The sequence below is a fragment of the Arachis hypogaea genome, chromosome 1 (assembly GCF_003086295.3).
Source record: "Arachis hypogaea cultivar Tifrunner chromosome 1, arahy.Tifrunner.gnm2.J5K5, whole genome shotgun sequence".
NCBI lineage: Eukaryota > Viridiplantae > Streptophyta > Magnoliopsida > Fabales > Fabaceae > Arachis > Arachis hypogaea.
This window is the reverse complement of record NC_092036.1, coordinates 100,870,043-100,889,346: the sequence shown is the minus strand read 5'-3', so window position 1 is coordinate 100,889,346 and position 19,304 is coordinate 100,870,043. Positions and strand designations below refer to the sequence as shown.

General features: G+C 35.2%; 1 protein-coding gene across 1 annotated transcript; it reads left to right on the top strand.

The window, feature by feature from the left end:
• The first annotated feature begins 6,611 nt into the window (after positions 1–6,611).
• Positions 6,612–18,949, top strand: LOC112703332 (uncharacterized). Its single transcript, XM_025754739.3, has 24 exons — positions 6,612–6,924; positions 9,486–9,566; positions 9,901–10,000; positions 10,107–10,191; positions 10,305–10,354; positions 10,873–10,952; positions 11,215–11,274; positions 12,097–12,196; positions 12,286–12,363; positions 12,607–12,674; positions 12,771–12,839; positions 12,937–13,014; positions 13,108–13,203; positions 14,352–14,422; positions 14,691–14,768; positions 14,874–14,967; positions 15,063–15,161; positions 16,060–16,277; positions 16,366–16,480; positions 16,981–17,112; positions 17,188–17,295; positions 17,379–17,488; positions 17,567–17,668; positions 17,761–18,949. The coding sequence occupies exons 1-24, from the start codon at positions 6,880–6,882 to the stop codon at positions 18,284–18,286; spliced, it is 2,643 nt and encodes an 880-aa protein (XP_025610524.1). The 5' UTR covers positions 6,612–6,879; the 3' UTR covers positions 18,287–18,949.
• The last annotated feature ends 355 nt before the right edge of the window (positions 18,950–19,304 follow it).

Sequence of the window (19,304 nt, the reverse complement as noted above, 5' to 3'; positions counted from 1 at the left end):
CTAAACTCCATTATTGGGGGTGAGGAGCTCTGCAGCATCTCGATGAATTAATGCAAAGATTTCTGTTTTCCATTCAAACACGCTTGTTCCTATCTAAGATGTTCATTCGCGCTTCGCTATGAAGAAGGTGATGATCCGTGACACTCATCACCTTCCTCAATCCATGAATGTGTTCCTGACAACCACCTCCGTTCTACATTAGATTGAATGAGTATCTCTTAGATTCCTTAATCAGAATTTTCGTGGTATAAGCTAGAATCCATTGGCAGCATCCTTGAGAATCCGAAAAGTCTAAACTTTGTCTGTGGTATTTCGAGTAGGATTTCGGTATTGGATGACTGTGACGAGCTTAAAACTCGTGAGTATTAGGCGTAGTGACAGACGCAAAATGATCAATGGATCTTATTCCGACATGATCGAGAACTGACAGATGATTAGCCGTGCTATGACAGCGCATTTGGACCATTTTCACTGAGAGGATGGGAAGTAGCCATTGACAACGGCGATGCCCTACATACAGCTTGCCATGGAAAGAGCCTTGCATTTATGAAAGTGAGAAAGCATTATGTTGCAGGAATTCAGAGGACAAAGCATCTCCAAAATTCCAACATATTCTCCATTACTGCATAATAAGTATTTATTTCATGCTCTTTTACTTTTTATAATTAAAACTAAAAATTATTATTGATATTATATCCTGACTAAGAATAATAAGATAACCATAGCTTGCTTCAAGCCAACAATCTCCGTGGGATTCGACCCTTACTCACGTAAGGTATTACTTGGACGACCCAGTGCACTTGCTGGTTAGTTGTGCGGATTGCAAAAGTGTGATTGCAATTTCGTGCACCAGTCTCTTTCTTATAATAGTTGTTCACATAACTCTTAACATTTAAACTCATTTTTCTAATGCAACTCATAGCATGCTCACAAGGATAACCTGTTAGCCGAAACTTTCTACAGGAGCACTCATAGTTCATTAAGTCCACAACAAATTTGTCTCTATTACCTTGGCTGCTGGACACCTCATACTTGTCTCTACCCACATAGATGGTCATCCGCTCCCCACCCTTATCAAACTCTCTTTTAATTTTTTTTGTTTATTTTTTCCAAAATATCTCCAGCATATATTAGTATACTTTGTCTATTATCATCCCACCTATTCATAAGATAAACCCTAATATCTTCTAACATAAACACTATGGGTTTCTCTCTAGCCTCTACTATAACAGAGTTAAAACATTCACACATATTGTTTACAAGTGCATCACATATGGGTAAGTAACTAGACCTGGACTTGCTCCAAAGCTTAGCAGGAATCTCCATGAGATGCTTATAAGCTCCTTGATCAACCATCTGAATCTTCTTCATTCTTCTTTCCCACTCCTGGACATATGTTGTCTTTGTAGCTTTCTTCATCATCAATTTCAGCTGAACACCTAGGTACTTTTATATAAAATTGCTATATAAATACCTGACACAAAACCTATAATTTATGCCAGGTAGCAACTCATCAAAGGTAGGAATCAATCCTTTGGACACAAAATTTAAAAATAGAAGAAGTCAACAACATCACAATTTGAAGTAAATATCTATGACATAAACAAGATCCAAGTAATCAGATTAAATGAGAGTTACCTTTTGTTGATCGCTCATGAATGTACACCTTCTGATTATATCAACATCCAAATCATCACACAAATTCTATAAAAACCAAGTCCATGGGTCTTCTGTTCTACTTCAACAACATCATAGATAATTGGCAAAATATGATCATTGAAGTCCCATCTAATAGCCGTTAAAAGTTGACCTCCATATGGAGTCTTGATGAAGTATCCATCAAGATCAATAATGGGTCTACACACCATGAAGCTCTTTTTGCAAGTATCCAAGCAGATATATATCCTCTTAAAAGTTGGTCTTGTATCCTTACCAGGTATTGGTGTCTTTAATTCAAACTCAGGAGGTCTTTGAACTTGTATACGAACATTGATATCTGGATTCGACCTTAGTAACTCGACAGCATAGTCATATATTCTCCTATATTGCTCTCTATAAGTACCATTAATCTCATCTAATGTTAACTGTTTGACTCTGGCGGCTTTGGACTTTGTGAAGTTAACATTCTACTTACTATGAGCTTTCTTCATAAAAGTTCTCAACTTGATCTTTGAGTTCTCACAAGTCTTCTTCATCAATATGCCTTGCTAAGCCATTGGAAACTCATGATTCCAATTTTGGTGTCCTTACTACATGTGTGTTTTTATAACAACTGGTCAACTGTCATGTATCCTCCCTTTTCATCTTATGGTAGTATGCAAACCACTTGCATCATTCTTAGCATACCTTCTTACACATACGACTATCAAACTTTGAGAACCATAATTCTCTATCACTGTGCACAGCATAACTAGTTACACATTCCTTAAAAGCATTCCTGTTCATGTACATTATGCCAACCTCTCATTTATACTCCTTCATATTCTTCAACTGTTTGTGCAAAGGATACTTCCTCAATAAGAGATCCCATTCATCATCGCTTACAGAGACATCCCATAATTCCTCACTGTCATATCTACCATCTTCATCCCTTAGTCCAGCAACCACCACTTTCTCCTTTTCATTAGAAAAACTGGCACTGAATTCTACTTCTACTCTTTTAGCTGCAACATTTTCTTTCATCTTTTGAGAATCCTTTATAGTTGTGATATCAACATAAAACAAACTCCGTCACCATTCCAATTATTATCAATATTATCAAAAGCTACTTCCATTGCACTATCTTCAGAGATGAATTCACTCCACCGTCATCACTATTTCCATCATCACTCTTTGGCTGATAGTCATCATCCTCAAATTCATCATTATATGAAGAATCTGATCTCTCTGCAGATATACAATCCTCCTTCAACATAGAACATGTCCCCACACTCTTTTAAAGTATCTCAAAAACTTTGGGCTTTTTACCCACCTTGGCCTCTATAGATGATTGGGCCTTATGCACCACAATTGGACTAGACCCAACAGTCTTCATAATGGGTGCACCAGCCTCACCACCATCTATATCTTAAACTTTCTCAATGGTACAAGCTTTTCTAGTAGTAGTACCATCTTTGTGAACAACAAAAAACTCTATTATGTTGTCCCTCAATCCAATCTTGGCCATCTCTATTGCATCTTTGTCTATTTGAAGCATCATAATTCCTTTCTCTATTTCTTATTTCGGAGACTTATACTACATCGCATCGATGTTCTCTGCCAAATACCCTTGTTTGACTACTATCTTAGTAGCCTCGAACCTACCCCACCTATCTTCATCACAATAGTCCACTATAAAAGTCTCACCCCCACCTCCCCACATAGTATAAAAGTTCACCGTCAAACCCAAACTTTTTCTATGATGTATCTTGACACTAAAATAACTCATTATCTCAATAACCTGTCAGACAAACATAACATACTCAATAAAATTCTCATATTAATCAACAACAATAGAAAGGCATACATTTAATCACTAGGGAAAAATAAAAACTTCAAAAATAAAATAAGAAAACGAATATTGAACTATAAAATAATACAATCACACACGCAGTATCGTCACCTATCATCATGCATTAAGATGAAAACCAAATGGGTAGAGGAGATTTGATAAATGAATACCTGACACAATCTTCTTCAGGAGATGAATGGTTTCAAACTAACTGCTGTGGTGGAACTTGAATATTAGTGAACGACAAGGTCACCTATCTACATTCGAATCGTAACTTTTGAATGACGATCGGTAGGGTTTGTAGGTCTTTTCATTTCGTGCTTCACGAGAAGAGGCAGTGTTGGAGTATTCGTTCTGTCTCAATGTGGGAACGCTTACACGTCTATTAACCCCTACCCCTTCAAATGGCCACGTCAAACACGTCGTTACCAATTTCACTATAACTTAACGGTAGGATTTGATTGAGACTAATCAAAACTATTTTGGATATATAAGACACTTTAAACATTAGAGATTAAAATAGGAGTCACCCCAAATGTAGGAGACCAATTTAATCCTTTACCCTTCTCAATATCTAAACTAGACAACCAGTAGAACTTACCCTGATATACATAGCAATCTTTCCCAAATTCCTAATTTGAAGGTGAAACCAATGGGTGGACAGGGTGGTGTAAGATTGTGCATAAGCACATGTTCAAGAAATCAAATCAGATAATGATCTCGTTCTACAAGCTTTGGGTGAGGATTGAAGGCAAACACAATAATTTTGCATATGTCGGATGTTGAAAACTCTTAGGATTCGAAGAAATCAAAATTTTGGCTGCAAAGTTCGTTTGGCATTTGCAATGAATAATTTGGGTGCCAATCAGAAGACTTTAAATGCCGTCATTTTCGATAAACCAATGCAATCACATTGTTTGGTTTTTACTAGTTTCGAAATTCATGTGATTGGAAATCGAAGTGATGACTTTTGGTGGGAAGCCACAGGTGATGATTAGGTACGAGAGTATGAAAGATTTGTTGTTGGAAGTTGAATATTAAAGAGGTGAGGTTGAGAATAGTCTCAAAGAAAGCATGACCATGAATAACTATAAGAAAATGCAACTTCAAATGATCAAACTGCATCTCCTTGAATTTCCTAGAAGGAGCCTTCAACATTTACGGAAAGCATATAAACTTAATAATATGATTTAGGACCTCCATCACTTATAGATTGCCTTTGGACAGAGAAATTAAGATTGAAAGACAGAGGTTAAGAAATATAAATTAAAAGACAGAGACTAAATTAAATTTAAATATTATGCTTAGTGTATTCTGTTTATTTTCTTAAATAAAGAAAGTCTAGGAGGCCAGTAGATTTTGTGATTTTTAGCCATCAATTAACCATCAATAATATTCTTAATGGTGTGAGATTGTATCTAATGGTGTAGAATCATTCAATTTTCGTTTGATGGTTAAGTATTGGCCAAAATTTAACAAAAGTGCTAGCGCCTTATCACTCCTCTTTAAAAAAAAAATAAGAGATGGAAATTATTAAAGTTACTAAAATATCTTTATTTATACTTCAACTTTAAAATAAAATCCTAATCCCTTAAATTCAATTTTCAGGAACCCTTTCTCCCCTTTTCTCACTGACCCTATTCTGGAACTGCGTCGGAGCATTGAAGACTACCTCCATTCAATCATGTCGTTGGCAAGTTCACGAACGTCGACATAAAAGGCGATTCCCTTCAGCAAAGCGTGTGACAGTGGCTGTAACGCTTCTCAATCACGCCAAAATTCTCGAGATTGTGATTTCAGTGCCGCTTATTCCCACGTCCTTGGAGCGCCACCGTCTTTACTCAGAGCGTCGTATCACCCTCTTCACTCTCCTTTTCTCTTTCCATTGCCGTCGCTTAGCATCCACGGTTCACTTCGATTCAACACCCGTTGGCAGCTCCTCTTTTTACACCATTGTCTCCTCTATTCTTTCTCTATTTTCTTATCTTCTCTTCTTTTTTCCCTCAATTATAATTTTGAGATATATTTATGATATTATTTTTCGTATTATTGTTGATGGTAGAGACGAGAGATGGGATGGAGTTAGGAGGTGAGAGGTGGTGGTTCTGGTGGCGCCATTAAAGCAGAAGTGGTGGTAAAAGAATTGAATGAGGATAAACTTAGAATTAAAGTATTTTGAGAAGGAGTTATTTGTTAGAGTTTTTCAATATCTATCTTTAAAATTTCAAATTTCTCTACCTTAATTTTATAAAAATATTGAAGTAATTGAAATTTTGTATTTAAATTTTAATTTCTAACTATTAAAATAACACTGAATTTAAATTTTCCAATTTTAGTTCCAACACTATAGTAAATGCTATCTTAGCATTAAACCGTTTAAAATTAGGTATAATATAATTTTTAATGTCACAAAAACACATCAAATAACTAATCACAATTCTCACAAAATTTTCCCAAAAATTGAGGAAGATAGTTACGAATATTATGGTTAGGTCTACTAGCTCGGATAATAATTATTTGATTTAAAAATTTTATTTTATCCAACTTATAACATTTTAAAATAATTTAGAATGTCATGTAATTATATTGTTAACACAGTTTGTCATTTCATATACTTTGCTAATTATATAAACGTTTTTCTTTAACAAAAACATGGTTTTTGTCAAATTTGTTAATTTTTCCGAATATTTGTTGTCTTTTGCGTATTTTAAGATTATTTTTGTTGTGATAAGAATTTTTTGGATAATATTTTATTATTTTAAAATTTTTTAAAATATTTCTGATTTTACGAAACTAAAAACATAAACACATAACAATCCTTTTATTTACTAAATATAACATTAAATATAAAAAATATAAATATATTTCCATTACTAATCCGGATTTAAATCTTTTTGTGCTGTGGGATTAGAACTTTAGCGGGGATCGTATGATAGACCCTAAACGGCTTGGCATTTACTGATTTTACTTTGGGATTGAAAATTGGCGAAACAAAACAAACCGCGAAATCGCATGGAACAGCGCGGGCCTTGAGTCAATGGGCTGTTCGTAGTTTGATACAACTCCAGGGGCATCACTGTCATTCCACACCTTAATACAAAGTGTTAATAGTTTTCTACTTCTTTCTATGCTTAATCCAAGGTCGGGGTCACATTTTTGCATAGAAAAAATATTAAAAGGGAAGAGAGAGAAAAAGAGGAGAGAGAGAGAGGAGAAAGTTCACGCTGTTACGTCAATGGCGGTTAGGGTTTCCTTTTGATCCCGCGAAGCTTAATTCCTTCACTGTAATTAATTTCTCTCTCATTCTCCTTCTTCACAAAAACCCTAATCTCAAGGCCCCCCGAGGTTGAGTTATGCCCCTTCCCTGCTTTTGAATTTGAGGAGCTGAGATGGGCGCGCCAGAGAAATCACAGGCTAACGCCAATTCGATGCAGGCAAGTAATTGGAAACTTCCACCTCAGCTATGTAATCTTAGTCCTATGTGTTTTGTTTTGCTATTTGATTATTTTTGGAGTTGAAGTTTCTATCTAATTTATTGGTGCGGGAGCTCGAGGTTCTTCATGGAGTCTGATGCTATCGTTGTAGATTCCGTTGGACTTGTCCTGTTTTGCTTTTTCTGTGGACTTCTTAAATAACTTTTTTTTGGCACTTGTTATTTCTCTTCATCCCCAATTGAATTGAATCGTTCTCTGCTGTAAGCCTGTAACAGGACCCATTTCTGAAATTTGCTGAGAATGCATTTATTTGTGCTGGAGTTTTGATATTTGTGGTTCTTTTAATTCGCATGAGCTTTTGTCGCGACTATGACTTACTTATTTTGGCTATGGCTGTCAAATAGAGATAGTGCATCTCACAATGATTCACTTGAGAGTAATCTAGGATTGCTTATGCAAGAAATGTAGTGTTTTGTGGAACGGGTTGCTAGGTGTCAATTAACTAGACGTAGCTAGTAGTAGAAAAGCAGCTAACAATTTAACATTCCATTAATGGAATTGCACAATGCTAAAAGAGATGGAGTTGCTGTGAAGTGTTAAAATTGGAATTTACTCAAATGCTCAATCAACATTGTCTTGAAAATTTGGGAGCAAAGTGTTCCAGATTTGAGAGAAAAAAAAAGGTAATTCATATATATAGAATGCTGGGTATTTTTTACTGGCACAACCTGAATCATAGTTAAGAACTAACTTCTCTCAAAAACTGCATGTCTTATATCAAATTTTTATAGTATTGACATTTAATTGTGTTCTTCTTTAGCTATTTTTGTCTATTTACATTTATCAGATTAAGTGTTTTTTGCTCTTTTATATAAACTACCATGTTAATCATTTATAAATTCATCAATTTTAATCATGAATCAAAATTTACAATATACTAAAAGTTCGGTATACTATATTTTTTCTCAGTAATAAAACACGATTTATATTAAAGGGTAAAGTAGTGTTTTGGTCTCCAACGTCTGGGGTGAATCCTATTTTGGTCCCTAACGTTTTAATCGGCCTATTTTTATCCCAAAATGTTTAAAATGACATCAATGTTATTCCACCGTTAAATCCTTCACTAACACTTAACGAAATTGATGTACTATTAATAATGCTTTTGTTAAAACTACATTTGCTCAACCCCTCTCTCCCACCTTCACCCTCTTAACAAGTCCAACTCCCATTCTCCTACTCCCTTCTTCTTCCTTCTCAAACCCCTCTTGGAGAATTAATAGTGTAAAAGGGAGAGGAAGAAGGGAGTAGGAGAATGAGATTTGGGCTTGTTGAGAGGGTGAAGGTAGGAGAAGGGGGTTGAGCAAACATAGCTTTAACAAAAACATTATTAACAGTACATCAAATCCGTTAATTGTTAGTGAAGAATTTGACGGTGGGATAACATTGATGCCATTTTAAACGTTTTGGAATAAAAATAGGACGACTAAAATGTTAGGGACCAAAATAGGATTCACCGCAAACGTTGGGGACTAAAACAGTACTTTGCCCTATATTAGAAGTTCCATAATACTATATTTTTTCTAGTGCTGAAGTTTTATTTAGGCATCACGTCATATCCTTACAAGATAACATGATAATAAATTTAATATTGGCTGCACCTTTTTACAAAAAGATGAAGGCAGGAGTTATTTGACCATAGAACTTCTAGTTGCAATTTTATTTATTCGAGGTTTGAACCTAGAACCCTAAGACCAAGAGGCCACTACTAGTGGCTTTGCAACTTTTTATTTGTTTTGTAACAATTGTTTTAGTTGTCATATTAACAAGAAAACACATATCTGGATTTACAGTAGAACACATAAGAAGACACATAAATGGGATTTACAGCAAATAATGTTTTATGAATGGTATCAGCTTTTTAGTGCTATCTTGTTTAACTTGAATTAACTAAATTCTATCCTATCTGTCATCTAACAAGAAGGGGGAAAACCTCCACTTTCCTGCCTATTGTCAGTTGTTGTTAGCAATTGCAAATCTACTATCTAACATCCTATGTTGACCTTCTTATACATTAATGTAAAAATGATCCTATCTGGTTCTGATATTTGCTTGAGAGATAGGTTTAGATTCTGTTCTGATATTTGTGACCATATTCTGCCCCCCCCCTCCCCCCCAGCGCACGCGCACTCCTTTCTTTTTTTAGTTTTATTTCAGTCAAATAAAAAACAAGGAAACAGGATGATTGGAAACCTTTATTTTATGTGGGACTTATAGAAACCATTCCCCTCATTGAAGCCATTACTATTAAAGTAAAGAAAAGAAAGCTAAAAGAATGCATTATACTTCACATGTTAGTGACTGATAACAGGATATTGCAGCCTTGTAGGTGGGCTGCATAGAGATGATCTAATGTAGTTTATGTGTATCTTTGTTCCTTACATACAAGTTCTCCTGTTGGGACTTTTTTGCATGATGCATGAAATGTGTTCTTAATCCTTTTCTTTTACATTGATGCCATCAATGATCCTTATTTCGTAATCTGTTGTGTTACTGGTTTTCAGCGTGTCAAGGTCTATCGTCTTAATGATGACGGGAAATGGGATGACCAGGGTACTGGACATGTTGTTGTTGATTATATAGAGGTTTGTACATGTTCCTAATGAAACTTTTGTTTGTGATTACTGACTAGCTTGGTTCTTGTATCGAGTCCAACCATATAGTATCTATTAATAAGTCATGATTCTCAAGGGTTGATGAATGTGTTAATTTTGCTGAGACCACTGTTTTCTTCTGGTATATGATTACCATTACATTCCCCTTTTCTCACATAAATGTTTACAGTTTGGAGTTAATGTGGTGTGGATATTGAAAAGAATAAGTGGTCATTGGGCATATTACTGTATTCAAATGCGTATTTACAGTTATGGTTGATTTTCCTTTATTGGACAAGATTTGAGATTCCTTGCATTTAAACAGCGATCGGAAGATCTGGGTTTACATGTTTTTGATGAAGACGACAATGATCAGATACTTGTGCACCGCATCAATGCTGAAGATATTTATAGGAAACAAGAAGGTAATTGGTAGTTTCTTGTGCTCTGTTTCTTGTGCTCATTCATTTACTCTGGTAATGTATCAGTGTTCTTCGTATTTGTTAATTTGATGGATGTTCTATTCCTTAGATACAATTATCTCGTGGAGAGATCCAGAATATGGTACAGATTTGGCACTAAGTTTTCAAGAGACTAGTGGCTGCTCTTACATATGGTAATGAATAGAATAACTAGTGATTTTAATTAATTTACATGTTGCTCTGGGTTTTGTTCTTGGCTTCTTGCTACTTTGGAATTGAACGTAATTACTGTCCATGTTTCATTCAGGGATCATATTTGCAATGTGCGGAGGAATATGCATTTTAATACAATAAATAGTAAGTAATGAAGATTCTTACAACTATATTAGTTTTTTAAGCAGGAAATGCTCACGTGTTGCACTGTTGTTTGCTAGTTAATGATTTTTGTTTTGTAAATGATTTGAATATTAACTCTATCATCTATCTAAAATTGTTTTTTAGGATGTAATGCACACACCATCAATGATAGATTTTCTGACAAATGTCTAATGGGAGATAGGGTTATACGCTTAGCATTTATTTGGTGAAAAGCTCATGATCTATATAATAGGACGATCCTTCTCAAACATGTTGAGAGATTGGAAAGCTTTGCTTTATAGATAATTTTTTTTTTCGTGTTTTGCTCGTAAAAGGGAACTCTTACCCCTTTCCTTTTCCTCATCTTAATAAAGTTCTTTTTCTAATTAAAAAAAGATTCTTAGGAGCTGATGATTATTTCTGCTAGTTGAAATGCACCACTATTTACATAGTTGAAATGCACCACTATTAATAAAGTTCTTTTTTCTGATGATTATTTCTCCCTCCCTCCCCATTAGGTGAGCCATTTCACAGCGTCAACAGTGAGTTAAGGGAGTTGCCTGCTGTACAGCTATCCACACTTCCTATGATTCTTAAGGTCTGCCATATCCCTTCATCTTATTTTTTGCTTAGCTTTTGCTTACCTATTCCCCCCCCCCCTCTTTTTAATTATTCTTATGCAAGCTATTTACGTCTATTTTGCATTTGTCCTCTGCGTTTTTTTTTCACAATTTCATTCTTGTCAGAATCCTTTTTCATTTCTAACCTAGAAGATATAAACGAATGAAATGTATGAATAGTTACTTGATATGGAGAGTTTGCTGTGCTGTAAATAATCAATTTGGCTGTTTTCTTTGCAGATTGTGGTTGACAGTGGCATTACAGATCAGTTGCGGCTTACAGATCTAATTTTAAGTGATGTAAGCTGACATAAACTTTTGGAATTTATATCTGATGTATATTCATAGGGATGGTCAGTGACTTTCATTCTGCATACTCTGGTGATCTCTTACCATTGCTACTATTCATTTAAAGTTTGTATTTTTGCCAAAAACCTGTCCTTTTCTACAGTAATGAATTGAGTAAATTCTAAACTTGTTTGCTGTGGAGAGTATGCAGTCTATGGTGCATGCATAGACCTGGGACTTTCTTATGTCAATTCCCAATAATATACAAACCCATGCAATTATTTTAACACTAACAATGTTAGATAGAATAAACCTTCAACTCAATTGGAGCTTAAATGGATGATGACATGAAGCATAATGTTATATGTTCTCATCTGTGCAATGTGTCAAGATTTTCTTTGCAATTTGCATATCTTGTAAGCAACAAATCTCTCTGAATAATTTGGACGAAGTTATTGAAGTGTCTCATGTAAAAATGTAAGATATTTGTTTTAATGGTTTTCAAATTTAAATCATATTTCCCGATGATAATGTGTCTTTCTCATGATGAACGAATTTAAGTTTAGGACGGCATATTATGTTAATATTTAATGTGTTTAAATTCTAATTTCCACTACTGATATAGTGTTCTGCTAATTACTTATTTTACCTTGTTCACATCATAAACTTGCTTGCCTATTGCTTTCTGTTTTGCTTATCTATTATAAAGTCTATATATCACATCATTCATCTGTATGGCTGAATGCTCTTTAAAATTTTTGTAAACTCCATCTTTTTGGTCCATGCATATTTTAAGATTTTTCAACTTTTCCCTCTCTTGTGTCTATAATGCAGCAAGAATTTGTTCGGAAGCTGATGGAAGTATTTCGACTATGTGAAGACTTAGAAAATATAGATGGCCTTCACATGATTTATAAAATAGTCAAAGGGATCAGTAAGTATTGATTACTGTGTCATTGTGTTAGATCCTTTTGTTGTCATTTATTTCTTCCTTCATAACAGGAATATGTTTGTCTCTTGCAGTTTTACTTAACAGCACACAGATTTTTGAGAGGATTTTTAGTGATGAATATATAGTGGACATTATTGGTGCACTTGAGTGTAAGTTTCATTCGTCAGAAATTTATTTCCTGTTTACGTGAACCGGTGCCTCTCATACACTTATTTTTTCTAAATGAAAATTCTTTTATCATATCGTGATTGTATATTGGTATTCCTTACCTGGTAATAGGGGTTCTAGTTCCAATGTAATTGATTTTAGATGGTTTCATTCCATATTTCCCTTTCCATCTTACAGTTTTAGGTTCCTTAATCACTTGTTTTTTACCCTTTTTTAATATGCAGATGATCCAGAGCTTCCGTGTGTTCAACATCACCGTAAATTCTTAAAGGAGCATGTAATTTTTAAGGAGGTAAGTCCTCCTGCCTCTTCTCTTCAAGATGGTAGCTATATCTGTAGATGTGCCTGGAAGTTCTACCTTACTGTATTTTTTTCTCGCTTCTTGTAGGCCATACCTATAAAAGATCCCTTTGTCTTGTCAAAGATCCATCAGACATATAGAGTTGGTTTTTTGAAGGTTTGTCTTAATTAGTTAATTTTCATCTTGTTAATGCTGACTGGCAGACCGATTTCTTCCTTAATGCAATTTTTATTTTACTACTTTCCACATTCAGGATGTTGTTTTGGCTAGGGTATTGGATGAGGCTACTAGTGCAAATCTCAACTCCATAATACATGCAAATAATGCCATGGTAAGCTTCAATTAGTAGTACAAGACAACTTGGTTAAATATTGAGTTTTTAACTATTTTATCTTCATTATTAACTGCCCTGTCAATATTTTAGGTTGTTTCTTTGTTGAAGGATGACAACACATTTATCCAGGAGTTGTTTGCTAGGTTAAAATTGCCTTCCACCTCTCCTGAATCGAAGAAAAACTTGGTAGGTCTTGATTAAGACATTGTTTTATTTGCTTCTTGTAGGCTGTAGTCAGAACTTGTATGAAATAGAAAGACTGACTGGCATTTCCTTTACCTTTTCTGAATATTAAAGAGGGAAAGTGGGATAATTAAAAGATCGAATTTTTTAATTTAATCAAATATGGGTTAAAACAGTAAATCAGAAGACAAATTTTTAAAAAGTGAGGTTGTGCATGCGTTAGATTCCCTTTCCAGTTCCATCCTTCTGAATATTTCTGATAGTCGTTGGAACAAACACAACCATGACAGTTCTACTGTGAAATTTCCATCATGAAAAACTTTTACAATGTGAATTTGCCCTTACCAGTAGATGACACTAACTATATACATGCAGTGCGAATGGTGCCTCTTGATGACTTTTAGGATCCTTGCATGAGTTTATACTGATAGATGCTCCCTATTGAACACTTCTTTCTTTCTCCCCCATCATCTGATCTTTCAAAACTTAAGAAATTTATTGCTCAGAGTATTAAACTTTTTGCTGTGCTCTTGTCCCCTTGGATGGGCTTTTACACAGATCTCAGGCTCCCTTGTTCTCTAGCTTTCAACTTGGCCACAGATTTAAATTTACCAACATTTGATCGATAAGATATTGGTAGAATGTATTTTCATAAATGTTGCCACATGTGATGAATAAGATATTGGTAGAATGTATTTTTGTAAATGTTGCCATTCTACTCTAGAATTACATTTGTAATTGGAAAGTGCAGAAAGTCAAAATTGTTTCTCCTTTTCATCTTAGCTTTCTGGTCAGAAGAGCCACAGAAATCCTTCTAAAATTAATATTTCATTTTATCAATGCTTATAATTGGCAAAATGTTATTTGTTTAATAGTTGTAAATGTCAAGATACCTGAAAAAGAGTGATTTGATTAATAATTGAACAAATATATTGATATTAGAATAAGGGCGATGTTTCTCCTTCTAAATGAATCATAGTTATTAAATTTGAATTTTATCATATATTGATATGCTACATTAGTGAGGATATTATCCTAACTTGTATCATTATAACTACTAAATTTTAAAGCTGTATTGCTTAATAATTGTTGTCTTTGTTGGTGCTGATTCTTATTTTAAACTTGATATGCATCGTTTATGGGATGAATAGGTATATTTCCTGCACGAGTTTTGTACCTTAAGCAAGAGCTTACAGATGGTCCAGCAGCTTCGGCTCTTTAGGTAATTACATGTGATATTGTGATCATGGAACTACTTAGAGCTTTTCCACCAAGATTATAGCACTGGTATTATGTAATCTTTCACATTCTATGTAATAATGTGCAACTGTAGTATGGTATTATAATCATTTATAATACTTTTCTGACTTGCAGCACTGATGTTTAAATCTTAATTATTTTTATTTGATTTATTCTAGCTAGGTTTGCAGGTTTGCAGGTTTTATGAACCCTGTTGGTTCTCAGCTTTTAATTTTTATGCATGTTTTTAGGGATCTAATGAATGAAGGCGTCTTTGATGTCATCACCCAGGTTTTGCAAAGTCAAGATAAGAAGTTGGTGCTAATTGGGTATTGATTCCCCTTTGTCACCTTGATCTGTTCATGATTCAGTTTTGGGTGTTCATGCATTTCTTATGGTTAATTTCTAATGTGAACTCATTATGATGGTTGCAGAACAGATATCCTGATTCTCTTCTTGAATCAAGATCCTAATCTTTTGCGATCCTATGTTGTTCGGCAGGAAGGAATAACACTTCTTGGACTTCTGGTATGCTTTGCATGCGAATGAGGTCATATTTTTCTTATGACATGAATGTATAAAATTACTCAGAAGGTATTTATTAGACAAGTTATCCTGTACAGGTTAAGGGAATGATAACAGATTTTGGGGACAACATGCATTGCCAGTTTCTTGAGATCCTTCGCAGTCTATTGGATTCATGTACATTATCTGGACCACAGGTACCTGTTACTGATATTTTCTTTAATTTCAATTGTTTAACTGTATTTGTCACTGCTATGGATATGATAATAATTGTTATATATGACATTTATTTTCAAGGTTTCCTTTGGTACCCTTGTTTATATAGGGTATTGTTACCTTTTCAATAATAACATTTAACGGTTGTGAATGTTTTTGGGTAAACTTTCTGTTTTTTTTTTTTTAATTTAATTATAAATAAATAGTGAGGTGAACTTTTTTTATTTTATTACGAGTTTTATAGATATGGAAACATAGTGATTTGAGTTAACACATGATTGATTCTTAGCCTTTAGCCACAAATAAGTAAAGTGTTTTGGTACAAGAAAGTTACTTATATTTGTAGTAGTTTGAGGTTTAATTTCTTCTTGAGTGTAACAGAAACCTTGTGTTGGATTAGCAATTTGTTTATTCATTCATTATCCTGACATGACATGACTATTCTTGATTTTTAAGTTTAAAATGGAGGGGAGAGAGAGAAGCCTCCAAGCATAGTACGGGTGTATTCAGTTTTAGATTGTAATCTCTCTGCTAAAATAAAATTTTGATCTTTTTAGTTGGTAATGTAGTTTGTCTAGGGTTGATGTTGCTATCATATACCAAAAAATCACTGGAACTGATGCAGTTGAATTTATTCTTGCTAGTTTGTATTCTGAATTGTGTATCTTCTAATTATTGGAGATGTCAGTTAGTAGTCTTATTTTGCATTTGAAGTCGACTTGTTAAAAAGATAAGTTTGGATGTTGAGTAGTAATTTATTACATATCCTCTGAATTGTTGGAAAAAACTTCTTTTACATAAGATGGAAGTCCTTTTCTAGGTTAATAAGATATGCATTCCTGGACTTGTTTTATTGATTGTTTCAGTTCTATCTGGCAGAGGGACACAGTTATTGATATTTTCTTTGAGAAGCATTTGGGTCAACTGGTTGAAGTTGTTGCAGAATCTTGTCCTTCAGAAAGTATGGTTGATGCAAGCAGCAAGTTAATAGGCTCTAGAAGAAGAGCTCAATGTCAGAATGTGACAAAGCCAGAGATACTGTCCAATATATGTGAATTGCTATGCTTTTGTGTCCTACATCACCCTTACAGGATAAAGTATTACCTCTTGCTCTGCAGTTAGTAGAATTTTCTTTTCAGTGTGTCATGACAATTCTGATCATGGATCTCTCTTTGCTGCTTTCAGGTGCAATTTTCTTCTTAACAATGTGATTGAAAAAATTTTGCTACTGATACAGAGAAGAGAAAGATACTTAGTTGTTGGTGCTGTCCGTTTTGTTCGTACTATACTTTCCCGCCATGTAAGTTCATAAGTTGCCTGAAATGGTGACTAAAATTTGAATTTATTCTGAGTTCTTTGACATTATTTCTTGTTGCCCAAAGGGATCTAGTTGAAATTCATGAAATTCAACATATTGTTGGTTGTGAGATGGCTGAACCTTTTTAATTTATGAAGCACCAGGTTAAGATACAATACTGATACGATCTGGTGCCAATTCAGGATATAATGAAGTTTAAAATAACTCTATGGGCCCTATATCTGAAGGCGAGTTTTTAAGAAAATAATAATATATGCCGTATCCTGTATGCTTTTAAAGTTGCTGTGTCCCAATATGGGTCACGTCTCACATCCGTGCTTCCTAGGTGATTAGCCTATTGTTAGCTTGTTGCTTTGAGCTTTTACTGTCATTCTCTTTATTTTTTGTATTTTCTTTCTGATGCCATTGTTGTTTCTGGTAAATTTTCAATGGTTTCCTCCTTAGATACTATACAACTAACAGTTCAGAGTGCTAACCTGCAGGATGAGCATCTTATAAACTATTTTGTGCGGAACAATGTTCTCAAACCAATTATAGATGCCTTTGTTGCTAATGGCAACCGCTACAATCTGCTCCATTCTGCTGTTCTGGAACTTTTGGACTATATACGGAAGGTGCCTGTTCTTATTGGTATTCATTTCAATACTAATGCTGCAAGTATTTTGCACTGATATCATTGCATCGTGTAGGAGAATATGAAATCATTGTTGAAATATATAATTGATTCCTTCTGGGACAAGTTGGTGAAATTTGAGAATTTGGCATGCATTCACTCTCTCAGAGTGAAATATGAGCAGGTATTGTTATCTTAAATTATCCACTAGTCCTCGGGATAGGTGTGCCACATAGGTTTGAGCTTTACTTATATGCATGCTTGCAGTCTATGGATAATGGTGGCACAAAAGATGCTGCTAATGTGGTGGATCTGCGAAGAAGAACTGATGAGCGTGCTCTGGAGGAGGAGGAGGAACATTACTTTAATGAGGACAGGTACGCCTCTCTTCTCATAGTTATTGAAGGAGGTTTTATACAAGCAGGATAAAGTCTCATGGCTATTTTGTGATGCAGTGATGAGGAGGATGCAGCCTCTGCATCCATTCCACCTAATCAGAAAAGGGAACGACAACCTAGTTTATCTAATGGAGTTGCTACAAGCTATTCACAAACAAGGTAGACTGGTGTTTCTTTGACTTTTTGGTTTGGATTTTGGAAGTCAATATAATGTAAATGTAAATATCTAATATGTTCATCTTGATTTTCAGTCCAAGGTCCGGTGGACTGGTTGACTATGATGATGATGAGGATGATGAAGATTACAGGCCACCGCCAAAGAAGCAGAAAGAAGCTTCTGAAGATGACGGGGAAATGGAGTTTCTCCGGCTCAAAAGGAATCTGCCTTCAAAGGACAAGGAATCAGAACATGTGAAGAAGCAGAAGTCATTCAAGAATACAAAATCTAAAGATAGTGTTTTTGCTGCTTTGTGTTCAACCTTAAGCCAAGCTGTGCTACCTGGTAACAAAACTACAAACAACGTTCATACAGGTGGTGCACCAACGATGAACTCAAGTGAAGACAATCAGGGAGAGGGGGCAAATGTTTCTACAAGTAGCTCTGAAAATAATAGCAAGGAAGCAGCTGAAGATAACCATGTAGAAAAAGAAACCGCAGCCTCCAGAGGATTTTCTGATCGCTTGCATGGAACGTCAGATAACATACAATTGAGTGGAGAGGAACGTCCATTGGTTCCGCCAAAATCGTCGCCAGAGATGACCGTAAATGGATCATAAGCTTTTAGAATCACAAGCAGGAAAGCAGATCATTTGTTCCATTTGACGTATATTGCTGTTGACCGACTGCCAAAGCAATACCTTTGCCTTCAGGGGGTGATAAATTCTGATTATGAATTCCAATATTCCATCGAGGACATGTGGAGAGATATACTGTACAGGCCACTACGGCAGGAAGACATTAATACAGCTGCGTGCGAGGATCTGCTCTTATCCTTCAGTTTCCTATTTCAGGCTTTGAGCTTAGTAATTGTTGCTTTTGTATAACGTTTCCTCGGAGTAATAATCTTATGTTTCTCTCTCCTTTCCCACCCCCTTCCCCTTTCTTTCTGATTTTTATCCCCCGAGCTCCTTTACTTTGATAGCGCCTTGCAGAGGATCCAGGATGCGGGTAAGGGGTGATCATGTTATGATTTCCTTTGTCAGAGTTAGTTGAACTTCGTGATATAGGGCACCAAATATATGCCCAACACAGGTTTTCCTATTTTTTTTTTCATTTTTGTCATGGGGTTGTGGATGTGACGGTAGTAGGGATATGTGCAGCGAGTTTGTTGGGTCAATTTTTCAGTAGTGTTGTAGGGGTCATCATCCATTGTAAATGTGTATTCAACTGTTACCTATGCAATGGACTTCTCTTGATGAGTTGATTCTCTTCCGTTGGAACTCGATTTTCATGGGCTTGTGTTACCTAGGCTTTGCCTTAGTCGCGTGTTTTGGTTTAATATCAATATTTGTGGTGTGTTATATATGCTGTGTATTGAAACTCGGTGCTTGGGCTAAGGAGAGAACTACTTAACCGCGAACTGATCCCTCTACTTGATCTGGAATTCGGTGTAGAACAGCTCAGCTATGTGCCCTTCTCGAGAGATTAGGTGAGAATGTGAGTAAACATTTTATTTACGTCCTGCAAACGTGTTTTGCTAAGAATAATCTACAATAGACATGTTTTGTGGTATCGTTGTTGCCGTTGACTGCTCTGGCTGTGTTCGTTCCGCCGATGGATATGGAAGCTTTTGCG

Coding starts and splice junctions, on each gene's coding strand:
- LOC112703332 (XM_025754739.3), top strand. CDS start 6,880: ATGGGCGCGCCAGAGAAATCACAGGCTAACGCCAATTCGATGCAG. Junction 12,197..12,285: donor TAAAATAGTCAAAGGGATCA/GTAAGTATTGAT, acceptor TGTCTCTTGCAG/TTTTACTTAACAGCACACAG. Junction 12,675..12,770: donor AGCATGTAATTTTTAAGGAG/GTAAGTCCTCCT, acceptor CGCTTCTTGTAG/GCCATACCTATAAAAGATCC.